This window comes from Boleophthalmus pectinirostris, unplaced genomic scaffold (assembly GCF_026225935.1).
Source record: "Boleophthalmus pectinirostris isolate CB_2022bp ecotype Guang Dong unplaced genomic scaffold, ASM2622593v1 HiC_scaffold_5, whole genome shotgun sequence".
In the NCBI taxonomy this organism is placed as follows: Eukaryota; Metazoa; Chordata; class Actinopteri; order Gobiiformes; family Gobiidae; genus Boleophthalmus; species Boleophthalmus pectinirostris.
The window spans coordinates 37251802-37266504 of NW_026571404.1; the positions used below are offsets into that span (position 1 = coordinate 37251802).

Here is a 14703-nt window from a genome sequence, read left to right on the forward strand (position 1 = left end):
TCTCTCTCTCAAAAACCTTCAAATCAGGCAAGAAATCTTGGAGTAATAATGGACTCAGACTTGAACTTTAACAGCCAAATCAAATCAATAACATCTGCAGCACCAGTCAATCAGCCAACAGCCAGACATTCTCTGTGTTGGCATTGATTCTCGAGATCGAGGATTTAAAGCCGGAAGAGAATGTTTGATGAATTTCATCAAGGGGAAAGATGTTATTGTCCGTCTTCCTACGGGATTTGGGAAAGACATAATATACCAGTTAGTCCCGTTAGCGGCACATTACATACATCACGACCAAATAGCAGCGACTGGTTAAATAAAAAAAGTACCCACCAACCATCAAGCAAACAAATTTTAATGCTACGAGGTCAGATGGTTTCTACAGCTGATGAATCAGGGAAGATCGTGACAAGGTGACCCAAAAAAATCTCTTGCGGCCCATCTGAAGGTCGCGACCCAGATTTTGGTAAACACTGAGGTAGACTACTGTAATGACACCTCACTGGTCTCCAGATGAGCTGTGAGACGCTGCAGAACATCCAGAACGAACGCTGCAGCTCAGGTCATGACTCAAGCCAGGAAGTCTGAGCACATGCGTCCTGTGCTCAGGTCTCTGCACTGCTCCTGTGGCTTTAGACTTTAAAGCGGCTCTGCTCATGCACAAGTCTCTCCACGGCCGAGCACCAAAGTCCATCTGTGACATGTTAGTGTCACATGAACCATCTGCACTCTGAAGACCCAGGGACCGACCTCCTGCTGGTGCCCAGAGTCACGACTAAACAAGGGGAGTCAGAGTTTCAGGTTCATGCAGCTAAAACCTGGAACAGTCTGAACATGTGAGACAGACTCTTCTGTGACGCTGTTTAAATCCAGACTCACAACAGTTCTGTTTATCTGTGCATGACTGAAAGTTTTTCATTTTTCATTCCACAGTCTTCTTCTCATTTAATGTCTTTCTCTCTCCTTAACTTTATTATGATTATTTTGATTTTATGATGATTTTCATGTTTAATTTCTTATTCTGTAAAGCACTTTGTGTACGAAGGATTAGACCAGGGGTAGGCAAACTACAGCCCTTTAATCTTTTCAATCCAACCCGCTGAACTTGAATATTAATAATAATTTTCAGTGTTTTAAAAGTCATTTCAATAAACAGTAAATACCGTGGGACTTGAAAGACAGATATTTTATTGTGATGCTTTGTAATGATTTTCACTTATGGGATATTTCAATAACATGGGATGTTTTCTACATAACCCATGGTAGATCGAGGTAGAGGTAAACTACCAAAAACTCCATCCATCTGCTCCTGGTCCGGGCCTTCTGTCAAACTTTACACCCCTTTGTGCCCACGAGTCAAAACGTTTGCCCACCCCTGGATTAGACGATAAGGACAGACCAGCAGTGATTTTTGGTTTACTATATAATCACTGTAAATAATTGTAAAATAATTGTTGTGTTTCTTTAATCAATAGGCAAATCTGTCTCTTGACCCCATCTGAGTCTCTGGTCCAGATCAAAAAGTTCAAGGCCCATCTTTTCTCCGAGTGCGTCCCTGTGTGTCTGGGAGTATGACATCATCACTCTGTACGTTGTGAAAAGTACCTTCTCTTGCGTCAGTGTCCTCTGTGGGTTAAAGTTCACGTGTATGACAGCGAGCACACTCTGATCAAATCTGTGTCGCCGACAGGACAGACCAGTTTAGACTCTTACGGTAAAGCCACGCCCACTTCTGCCATGGCCACGCCCCCTCCTCTCCCCTCTGTGAGTCAATAGGATTTGTGACAACACCTCTATGACAACAAAAACATGAGCGTAAAGAAAATAGGCATGATACTGTTTCATTAAACACGCTGTACCTGATTTTTACTGTCGAAAAACAGACAAATTTTTCTTTTAAACAGTTTGCAGTGGTCCAAAGTTATTCCTCACTTACTTTTTGCATTCTCAGCATCTTAATTATTCACCGCGATGAGTTTCTAAGCACTTTTCACAACTTTCAGAGACCACAGTGGAGCTTTGCCGTCACAGTAAAGCTGAAAACAAGTAGCATGCTAACACACACTTCCTGATATTTGAACAAAGCTTTATAGTTAGTACACAGCTGACTTATTTTGACCTCGAAAGCCACTTATTATATCTGTACTGAGGCAAATTTTACTCACATCCACTGGGAAGAAGGCCTTTAATGTGACAATGCAAGAACTCAACAATCACAGAAGTTACTTTTTTGAGCAACTACCTCGACTTTTCTTTTCTGATGATGTTTTTGATTTACCTGGAATGTTCCACAGTATTGTATTAAACTTAAAGATCCGGTACCTGATTTTTCCATGTATTTGACCAAAATGTTACCCTGATTCATCAGCCGGTTCCTTTTCGTGGAAAGCGTCTGACCTCGCAGTGTTAGGATTCGTTCACTCAACGGTAGGCAGGTACTTTTTTGTTTAACCAATCGCTGCTGTTTGGTCATGATGTATGTAATGCACCAAATCCTGTAGGAAGAAGGGCAATAACGTCTTTCCCCTTGATAAAATTCACCAAACATTCTCTTTATTCTGATTTAAAATCCTCGATCTCGGGAATCGTTGCCAACACTGAAAGTCTGTCTTCGTCTACATCATCTCGACCGTTTTGTTTACTGTTGTGCTGTTCCACAAAAGGGACCCAGACAGGTGCGACGAGTTTGACGTCATGGCTTCACAGCTCTTCACTGATTGGCTGGTGCGCGGTCTACAACTTCAAATGTTCTTGCAAATCATCTAGTGTATTCCGATTCCTGACGATTCCTGCCGATTCCTGTGACTCGCTGGAGAGAAATGAAATTGAGTGGAGGCCTGGCGAGCAAAATGTGTCTTGCCCCAGTAGATTATAAGGTCAAAATAAGTGAGCTGTGTACTGTCTACATCTAATTATAAGGGATTTTATTATCTGAAAATCAGGAAGTGAGTGTTGGCATGCTAGTTGACTAGACCACTCTGGCTTCTGAAAGTTGTGAAAAGCACTTATAAACTGACTGTGGTGAATAATTAGGAAGCTCCGAACGCAGAAGGGAAGTGAGGAGGAACTTTAGACCACTACAAACAGTTTAACATTAACCAGTCATAAAAATCAGGTAAAGTGCCTGACACAAACATGCAAAGATCTGTGGAGAGGCGATCTTATGGAGTAAGAAAGCTGTCAAAAATATTTGTGCGCATAAAATAGAAATCCGTCCGTATTTGGGAAATCCGTGCATATTTGGCTGTAGCAAAATTACAATCACGAAACAATATGAATTACAATCACGAAATGAAAATTTACTATTACACTTTCATCAGTACGAATACGAATTCACAGACGGAACTTTACTGTCAAAAATACGTCATCACTTCACAGACATTATTCATCGAGCAGAAGAAACATCGATCAAGATCAAGACTGTGCAGCTCAAGTTTGTAGCAGAGGGTAAAAACAGAGTAATAGCACAAGAAGCTACAACAGCGACCAACAAGTGGGTTAATTAAAATCTATTGTAAAAATGTCTTGAATTCGGGAACTGAACGCTGCTGTGTAATATTGTGTAGAAACACCTCCTTTGAACGGGAAATTGCACCTATATGTTAGATAACATAGTGGAGCCAGTTGGCTAACATCCGACGTAACGTTATCCCAGGGCTAATTAACAAATATCAGGTTCTCTGTATAAACATTGTTTATACATGTGTGTAAACATTCACGACTACAGCCACAGCGAGCATCAGCCAGTCTTCATCTCAGCTGCATTTCAGACAATGGGTTTTTCATGAGTTATAATGGGTTATAATGAGCAAATCCATCCACGTCACGGTATCGTTAAACTTACCGGTAAATACTGTAAACATACCAAGGTGTTGCCTGTAAATATGAACATTAATTGATGCTGGAAGCTGTATTAAACTGTAATGTGTAACATTTCATTAGCTGTGACGTCTGTAACCAGGACAGTTTGGTAGTGTTTGGTGTAAACTGGGACATTTCAGCGTCCCGAGGAACTTTTGGTGGCATTTCATGCGAGAAATGCAGCTGAAGTGAAGACTGACTGATGCTCGCTGTGGCTGTAGTTGTGAATGTTTTAATCTAAACATACAGAGAACCTGATATTTGCTAATTAGCCCTGGGATAACGTTACGCAATATTATACAGCAGCGTTCGGTTCCCGAATTCAAGACATTTTTACAATAGATTTTAATTAACCCACTTGTTGGTCGCTGTTGTAGCTTCTTGTGCTATTACTCTGTTTTTACCCTCTGCTACAAACTTGAGCTGCACAGTCTTGATCTTGATCGATGTTTCTTCTGCTCGATGAATAATGTCTGTGAAGTGATGACGTATTTTTGACAGTAAAGTTCCATCTGTGAATTCGTATTCGTACTGATGAAAGCGTAATCGTAAATTTTCATTTTGTGATTGTAATTCATGACGTCGTAATTTTTCAATTCGTATTCTGATGGATAAAATACACAATATATTTTATGTACAACTGGACTCATTTAAGAGTTTACAAATATTTATTTTATGCGCAACTACAGCCAAATATGCACGGATTTCCGAAATACGCACGGATTTCTATTTTATGCGCACAAATATTTTTGACAGCTTTCTTACTCCATACGATCTTGCTTACGAGAATGCCTGGTCCCTCAACAAACAAGATCTAATGTGGTATAGTATAGATGTATGTTAGGAGGACTGTAAATACATTCACTACTCATTATTTCCATTTCAAAAGGAGTTTATTTATATCTTTTTAATCTTCAAATGGATAAAATATATTTGGAATTGAATTTTGCATGTCCTCCATTTGACTTTAGGCTCTTTAGAATGTGAGGGTTACAATATTTTGCTTTTTAAATATATGGTGCCATAGATATATTTTTAAATAAAGATGTACTCCAAACTCCACGATGTTTGCAAATGAATGACACACCGAGCCAAACACACAACTCACACAGATTTTCTTAGTGTGTGCGATATGGCAAAAAGAACAAATCTCAATTTAGACTGCATCATAATTTATACTGTATATAATTTATTTATTTCCTTTATTCATTTTAAGTTATTTGCTTCTTCTGAAAGTGCACTCTTCACTGATTGGTTAAATTCAGCCGTCACTCACAGAGGCTAAACCAATAAGAGGTAAGGGAGGGAAACAGTGTCTTTGAGCAGAGAGCTGTATTTGAAGAGTTCAATAACAAAAACAGATGCAGTATCTCCAAGTTGTTGTTTTTTTTTGTTACCATTTTCCAGAGATATTATCAATGACAATAATGGATGGTGGATTTTATCAGGAAGGGATGGAATAATATTTGTTTTTTCAAAAATATGACTAGACTAATAGTGAAGTACAAGGCTCTGATGACTTTTTCAAATGGCACTTCTGTTTTTGCAAATTAACTCTTCATTTTACAGAGACGGTGAATAACAATGACGATTTGACCAAAATAGCTGATTGACAGGAATGAGAGAACATGATAATCATCATATCGCCCAGCTGAAATATTTGCTCACACATTTTTCTAATGTGGTTTAACCGAATACACGCATCAAGAATCTCGGACTTCCGGTCATTGCTCAATGCATACTGGGAAGGATTTTCCGAAAAAGTGAACATCAAACCTCCATGTTTGATTTCCCAGTGGGATGATCTTTTCAAGTCTTTTGAACCATATCGCTTTTGTTTCTGATTCTGATATTGTCATATTTTAGTTTTGGGATTCAGACATCGTAATTGTGTGGTTGTTGGATCCTAACAGCGGAAAATGACTTGAGAAATTTGTTTGTGAACTCCATAAATGCAAAAGGGAATCAGATATGTGTGCGACTGCTAACTGTTTCTCTTCCCAGTGGAATTCAAAATAGTGAAAGGCAATGGGCAGGATTGATCCACAGGAAAGACAAAAAAGGAAACTTTGACTGCCTAAATCATCCCGAGTTTGCAGCGAATATTTTGTATGTGGAGCCATCAAAGCAAAATCCCAATCCCTCACTCAGCCTTGGTTATGAATTTAAAAAGTCAACACCAAAGTGAAAGGCACCAGCTGTTGACCAAGAAACACCTTCCACTGCAAAGAGACCAAGACGTGATGTTGCTGTAAAACCACAAGAACAAGAAAGTGCAGCTCAGCCTATTTGTCTTCTGAACCTCTCGCTTACCAAACGGGATACCTGCTTTGATGTTGCTCCACATACAAAATGTTCGCTGCAAACTCGAGATGATTTAGACAGTCAAATGTTTCCTTTTTGGTCCTTCCTGTGGATCAATCCTGCCCATCGCCTTAACCTTTCACTATTTTTCAATTCCGTTAGGAAGAGAAACAGTTTGAACAGAGGTTTGCAGTCACACACATCTGATTCCCTTTTGCATTTATGGAGTTCGCAAACACATTTCTCGATCCGTTTTCTGTTGTTAGGATCCAAAAACCACACAATTACGATGTCCGAATCCCAAAACTAAAATATGACAATATCAAAACCAGTAACAAAAGCGATATGGTTCAAAAGACTTGAAATGATCGGTTTTGCGCAATGTACAGAAGTCCGAGATTCTTGATGCGTGTATTGACTGAATTATTCAGACACAGATCAACATAAAAACATTTTTGTGGTGGAACTGAAATTATATAGAGAACAGTTACTGCGGCCCTTGGGTTGTGCTTACACTAGTAAAAAATATGGGATGTTTTTGTGTGATGCATGATCATGTCTTGCAGAAAGGCCTGTCATGACGGTTCCTGTACTGGTTTATCATTCAGTAAATGATAAATGGAACTAACGTCTGGGGTTCAATGATTATCGTGGGTCTTTCCCTACTACAATAACATCTGGCATTATTGCACATTTAGATTTTTTCTTTAATATTGAAACAAGCAGAATAATATTGTTTATCATTTATATTTTTTTTCAGCAAACTATTGCATTATCATGACAGGCCTGCTAACAAAATAAAATAATTTCCTGCCTTTTGTTCAGTTTTAGAGGGTTTTTCAAAATAAGATTAAAAAACAGCTGCTCTATGTGGTAATGATTATTTGATATATTAATTTTATAAGAAATTTGATATGCATATCCAAGTCCAGCAAACAAAAGGTGGAGACATTGTCCAGGACATTTGACCTTTATTCTCATTGTCCCTGTGTTTCCATGTCTTGCTCTGTACAGCTGACTGGTTTCTCTTTGGGAGCGTCTTCTGTGATTTCCGTTGTGTGGGTTTTTCTGTGTTTATTTAGCTTACGTCGGTGGGAGAATGTTTTGTTGCACACTGAACAGCTGAATGACTTTCCCCTGGCGTGGCATTTCATGTGGTATTCAGTCCATTGAGCTGTGAGAAGTCTTTATTACAGATGGAACAGCTGTATGGCTTCTCGCCCGTGTGCGTCCTTTTGTGAGCGGTTAGAGAGCTTTTTTGGGAAAAGGTTTTGTCACAGTCTGAACAGCTGTAAGGTCTCTCCCCTGTGTGCGTCCTTGTATGTAAACGTAGATGAGTTGCCGTGGAAAATGCTTTATCACAGGATGAGCAGCTGAATGGTTTTTCTCCTGTGTGAAGTCTTTTATGAGCCTTTAGATGCCCCTTGTGAGAAAAAGTCTTATTGCAAATGGAACAAGTGAAAGGTTTTTCCCCCGTGTGCAGTCTCATGTGGCCCCTCAGTCCAGTTTGGTTGGTAAATTCTTTCTTACAGACAGAACAGCTGAAGGGTTTCTCACCTGAATGCGTTCTGATGTGAGTCTTTAGATTACCCATCGTGTGAAAGGTTTTGTCACAGTCTGAGCAGCTGAAAGGTCTCTCTCCCGTGTGTGTTCTTGTGTGTACACGGAGAGCCGAGTTATCCGGGAATGTTTTCTCACAAACTGAACAGCTGACAGGTGCCTCTCCAGTGTGTATTTTACTATGTACAACTAGTCTCGCCTTATTGAGAAATGTCTGATTACAGATGGAACAGCTGAATGGTTTTTCCTCCGTGTGCTTACTCTGATGCCGCTGCAGTCCAGAGAGTTGGGTAAATTCTTTCTGGCAGATGGAACAGCTGAAAGGTTTTTCGCCTGAATGCGTTCTCTTGTGAACATTTAGAGCACTTACCTGGTAAAATGTTTTGTTACAGATAGAACAGCTGTAAGGTCTCTCTCCTGTGTGTATTCTTATATGGACCCGTAAATAATACTTATTAGCAAATGTCTTATTGCAAGTTGAACAGCTGTAAGGTCGCTCGCCTGTGTGAATTCTGATATGTCTCTCTAAACTCCCTTTTATTATCTTTGTGCAAAAAGGGCATTGTTGCGTCTTGCCTTTAATGCGTTCACCTGTTCCTGACTTGTCTCCATTGTTCACAGTGTCACTAGTCTCCGGTGCAGACTTGTGTTCAGGGGACAGACCTGAGTTTTGCGCAGTGGTGCTTATTGCTCCCAACTGGTCTTCATCATCTGACCAGTTGAACGGAGCTCTCCAGTCCTCCTCATTGTCAGAGGAGTGCTCTGTGTCTCCGTCAGTCTCTGAGTGTAACTGTGCTTCTGTGCTGATGTCCTCTCCTCGCGTCTCCTCTTTGGGCTCTGTTTGTTGAAGCGGTGACGACTCTTCTGCCTTCACAACCACAGTAAAGTACTCTGGGACACCTGAAAACATTCAAACAAGATCAGGTCAATATCATCTCATTAGCAGTGATACGATACATACTTTGATACATAAGTTACAATATAATACATAACTCGATACAACGCGCTTATGATTCACTACGATACTAAAAGCATTTGTTAAACCACTTCTTGTGCAAATTGGATATGAAACGCACTCATTTTACTCATCAAAACAGTGAAAATGTCAAATATGTTGCATAAATAAGTTTCCTTCCTCTGAACAAGCAACAAAACTGCAGCTGTAACAAAATCATTTTGTAAAATACACCAAAAAATACTCTTGGCGATATAGCCACACAGCAGCCCACGATGACAATATTGTATCATCACATTAAACAATACAATATATTGATATTTCAATATTTTGCACACCCCTTGTCTACATGTACCAAAAATATAAAATTGGAAGATTCATTATGAGTAACTGTATTCTGGTTGGCCTAGTTACTCAAAATTCAATCCAGACATGTGGAGGAGGGCAGACTGAAGCAGTGACTGATGTAACAAATGCTCCTAAACAAATGTCTATGAACTATAGGGTGCTGTAATCTATATCTATTTGCTGTAATAATTATAAAAATAATATGATTAAATAACGTGCAGGGGGAGGGGCAGTTTAATCGGCCCCAAAATGCCCAGCTCTGCTCTGTTCAGGATGCAGTCCTCTGATTGGACCATGCACGGAAAGTGTGTTGCAAAATGCATTTTCATTGCAGGAATTCAGTAATTTTGAAGTATTCTTCCCCACACTGAATACTGCTCAGTAAACATCAGTTGTATGAGTTTCAATGGCGGAGCTTACACTGGCAGCGGCTCTTCCTCCTGTTTCACGCTCGGCTCCTCTGGCTCCTCTTTAATCGGTAAAATCTCTGGGATTTCCTGCTTCACACCCTGCTGCAGACCCTGGTTCAGGCCGGGCCCTGGACTCGTAAAGGGACTCGTCTCATCTTGGCCTTTAGGCATTTTTACAAACCTTTTTAGCTTTAGCTCCGAGCTAAGCACAAAGACCGTCCCGAAACAGGAGCCACTGCACGAGCCGAGAACCACGGTTTCTCTGCCCTGATTGGTCAGTCAGAAACTTCTCCGTGCTCCTATTGGCTGAGAGTGGAGTGGGAGGGATATGTTTCCGGAAGTTTTTATTTTTATATTTAGTTTATTTATTCATTTATTTATTTATTTATTTTAAAAGATAGCACATATTACACACATACATTGACTTTATTTTTTTTACTATTCGTGCAAATAAAATTACAACAATGTTATGCTTAATAAATAGATGGTTTATGTTTTATAGACAGCTAACTGTTCCCCATCTCATCTTTAGTCTGGCTGTCACTGTTACATAAGGTGATCAGACGTTCCTATTTCCCCGGGACAGTCCCAATTTTGAGCCAGTGTCTCCTGTCCCAGCAGATTTATCCAAAACCAGTGATTTGTCCCAGTTTTATACAAAAAAAAGTCCCAGATGTCCCTATTTTTGACCAATCTGATCCCTGCCGACAGTAAAGAGATTCATAAACTGTCATTTGTTTAGGTAAAATACAGAAAAGCAGTTTTAAAATGACCAAAACAGAAAAACATGACTATACTGACTCACATTAGGACCAAATGCAGAACAATTTTCCTTAATTATGCCCTTGTTTCATAATTTTATTATTACCAACTACCACAAACCATGTTTTTTTATTTTGAAAATCTGCTCACTCTACTGTTATATCATCTACATGTCGTGCAGCTGCTAGCCATGGATCTATGATAAGCATTCATTTATGTGTTTTTCATTTATTTATGTATTATTTATGTAGAGCTTGGTCACTGTTTTGGATTTTTTATTTTATTATTATTATTTTTTTTCCCAAGACTTGGTTTCTTATTCCTCTCTGAAAATTTGGAAACCCTGACACAGAAGCTGAAGGCAGCCTTGAGCCTCCACAGTGTGGCATTAAATTCACCTTGGCTTACACATATCCATTGTGTTTTTACCTGAAAAACATGTATTCTTACTGTGAACAGGCTTGCCACTCCACAAATCTGACTTATAGTCGTATTATAGTCCTGTTTTATTCCTGTTATTTCTTGGTTTAGTCCTAGTTTAGTTCTGGTTCAGTCCTGGTCCTGGTTTAGTCCTGCTATAGTCCTATTATAGTCTTGGTTTAGTTAATCCATCCATTCATTTTCTTCCACTTTATCTGGGGCCAGATCACAGAGGCAGTAATCTGAGCAGTGAGGCCCAGACTTCCTTCACCCCAGACACTTCCTCCATCTCCTCAGAGATGCCAGGCCAGCTCAGAGACATAGTTCCTCCAGTGTGTCCTAGGTCTTCTCTTCCTGAAGGAGGTGTCCAGGAGGCATCAAGAACAGATGCCCTCCCCTCAGCTGCCCCTCTCAATGTGGAGGAGCAGCGGCTCTACTCCGAGCTCCTCCCGTGTGACTGAGCTCCTCACCCTATCTCTAAGGGATCGCCCAGGGATCCACCCTGTGGAGGAAACTCATTTCGAGCACTTGTATCAGTGATCTTGTTCTTTTGGTCATTACCCAGAGCTCATGACCATAGGTCAGGGGAGGAACATACACTGATGTTAAATTGAGAGCTTTGCCTTTCGGCTCAGCTCCCTCTTCACCACAACGGTCCAATACAGTGACCGCATCACCGATCCACCTGTCAATCTCACGCTCCGTCCTCCCTTCACTAGAGAACAAGACCTCAAGATACTTGAACTCCTTCACTTGAGGCAGGGACTCTCCACTTAGTTAATTTTACAGTAATTACTTATGCATTTATTTTGATATCACAATACAGCACTAAGGAATACTCAGTACTGACTCTGATACCACAATGATAATAATAATAATAATTTAAAAAAAAAACGCTCTTCTTTTAGTTAGGATTGATTGCTTTTTAGCAGGAGCCTCCTACCTGGCGTCCACATATGTGGACATATATGTCCAACACATTTTTGGTTGTTTAGGCACTTAATAAATAGCTTTTGCAAATCATTATTCAATTGTGACTTTATTATGTTCCATCAAAATAATTAAAACATAAAATGAATGTTTTATATATCATATGTGGACATAATTTTTCTCAGAAACTACATCATGTACAAATATAATTCTGTTTCTGCACTCATCAGGTCCCAATCAGCCCAAATAACAAAGAGAAATCAATAAAGCCATGCAAGAGTTTGGGTCTTCGGAGGTTAAATGGTAGTATTTTCTTTTCTATTTCCATGTGTGCTGATATTTGTGTAATACTCGTTCTGTATACTTCCGTATACTTGTTCTGATCATCTCAACATCATGTTGATGTTCTCAACATCATTCTAAAGACATTCTGGAAAGCTACATTTCTGTCCTGCCAAACTGGGACAGTTTTAGTATCAATACCTGCTTCTCAAGTAAGTGTCTGGTTTCGTTACTTTTGACATTTGTCGCTTGTATTGTGATCTTGTCTTTCTTATCCTCTAAAGCACTTTCTTGGCATGCTGGCAATAACAGGAAGTGGGCATTCACGTTTACCTTAATGTCAATGTGCCAGTGACTTTTGAGTCCATTTTTATTTTACCATTCGATTATCCAGAGCTGAATATGCATTTAAGCCACATCAACAGGATCATGAAAGTTGTGGGTTCAAATCCTAAATACCAGTTTGTGGGCCTGGGTCTTGTATCAGGTCAGTCCCACTCAGTAACATTCTAACAGTCGTGTGCGTGTGGTACATATCTCCATGTTTCGGCCTCCTCTGCACTGTGCTCTGTCTGCACACCGCACGCTTACTGCAGCGTCGATCATATGACGTCACAAAACCACAACAGGCCAGCGACGTCACTCCAGCCCCTGAGCTGCTTAAAGAACACCTCGCTGTGCGCCGTCACTGGAACTGCACAGTTTGATGTCAGAAACTTGACCTATCTATGTCTCCAAAGGACACATGCACGTCAGATGTAGTTTTTCTGATAACAGTTGTAATGCTGATTTATTATTCATTACAAAATTACAGCACTGAACATGATGGACAAGCTGCTTTGTAAGTTTGTCAGTCAGTGCTGAAATCCAGCTAGTGCAGCCTCTGTAGCTCAGAGAGAGACCTCTGGTGGTTCTGATCTTTCACATGAGGTCTGTCCATAAACTGAGAATGAGACAAATCAAATCTATCTGCAGGTTAAGAAACTGGCAACTACCTCACAGGTTGTGCACTTGCAAAGATGGATTTTTGGATTTCATGGATATTGTATCATTAGAACAATGGGCTTCATGAATTTATAAAGCGAAACTTAAAAACACACGGATGTGGGAGAACCTTTAAAATCTCTTCTAACAAGTGAATGTTATGTAAATATGCATAACTCCAATTCCTTTTTTGCTCCTTTGTTAAAATGATGATGATGATAACGATGATGATAGTAATAATAACAATAAGAATATTATTATTGTTGTTACTGTTACTACTGTTGCCATTATTGTATTTGCATGTATACATATAAATGTATGTATCTATATATGTATGTATGCATGTGTCTCTATACACCTATATATACTGTGTGTATTTTTGGATGTATTCTCTGATTAATATACCTGTGGGTCAGGGGGGTACAGGTCCTGGGGTGGGGTGGTTTTGGGACAGGGTGGGATAGTGGGTGTTAAGGGTAAAATGTAACTGAAATTGTGTGCACATGTGCATATATTGTTTACTTATGAATCCCTTCCACCCATGAATACTAAAAATCAAATAAAATATTGATCACAAAAACAAAAAAAAAAGAAAGAAACTGGCAACCCAGGCTCAGATGTGATTATAAAACCTATTTTACAACACCTTTTTTTTTTTCTCTAACATACTGTTCCTTTAAAAGACATTTCACTTTCACTTTTTCTTTTAATAACACTCATGTCTTGTTAATACTTTTAAGAACTAGTTGTATAAAATAAAAACTATCTATAGCCTAATTTATAGTTTTGTACTGTGAGCATGCTCGCCTCTCCACAGAAGTGACCTGTACTTTGGCATGGTGTCATTACCTGTTCTTTCGTGAGATTCATGGTTTAATGGCATACTGTGGCAGAAGTGGCAATCTTACTCCAAGCATAAACATTGTTTGTAGAGTGGTTGAGGTGAAATTCCAGCTCCAACAGGTGAGTAGTGTCTATGGGCAAGACATTTAACCTGGGTTGTGATTCCTTGATGTAAAGAGCTTTGAAGATAGAAAAGCTCTAGGTAACACTTGAATTTTTACATCTCTACAGATATAAGCAGATGACTACCCTTCACTAAACAAGTGACACTGTGCACCTTTAACAAGTGATGTATTCAGTATAGGACTAAAATATGTAGTGTCCCATTGTCCACCGAATGTTAGCTGTATAGTAAAGCCAGTCATTCTTTAACAATCAATCATGTTAGTCTGACAGAGGGAAATCCCCATCTAAAACATTTTTAGTCCCAAAAAACATTTTCGGCATAACAACACCGCCCTCAGCTGGACACTCCTAGCCACTGCAGTTTTTTTTTTTTTTTTTTTTTTTTTTTTTTTTTTACAGCGACACTTCAGGAAAACAAGAAAATATAATATCACTTTTAAAAATCTAGCCTGTATAGGTTACATTTGTTAAATTGTTTAAATAAGGGTGATCAGACGTTCCTAAATACCTCATTATGTAGCCCTGTGTCCCCTGTCTCAGCAGATTTATCCAAAACTATTGATCTGTCCCAGTTTTGTATAAGAAATGTCCCAGGTGTCCCAATTTTTGACCAATCTGATTCCTGCCAACAGTAAAGAGAGGCATAAATTGTCATTTATTTAGGTAAAATACAAAAAATCTGCTGAAACACGGCCAGAACACAAAGAAAATGTGACTATACTGGCTCACAGGTTAGTCATGAAGGGCATTTGTATAGCAGTTTTCCTTAATTATGCACTCTTTTCACAATTTTATTATTATCAACCACCAAAAAAGGGCGATCTCCCAGTTTTTTTAAATTTTGAAATACTGGTCACCCTAGTTTAAATAAACTTTAAATTAAAACAAATAACTGCCATTCATTAAATTAATTAAAAC

General features: G+C 39.2%; 1 protein-coding gene across 1 annotated transcript; it reads right to left on the reverse strand.

Moving 5' to 3' along the window:
* Window positions 1-6487: 6487 nt before the first annotated feature.
* On the reverse strand, window positions 6488-8703 carry LOC110154527 (gastrula zinc finger protein XlCGF52.1-like). The gene has a single exon (XM_020918519.2). The coding sequence runs from the start codon at window positions 8633-8635 to the stop codon at window positions 7316-7318; it is 1320 nt and encodes a 439-aa protein (XP_020774178.2). The 5' UTR covers window positions 8636-8703; the 3' UTR covers window positions 6488-7315.
* Window positions 8704-14703: the final 6000 nt, after the last annotated feature.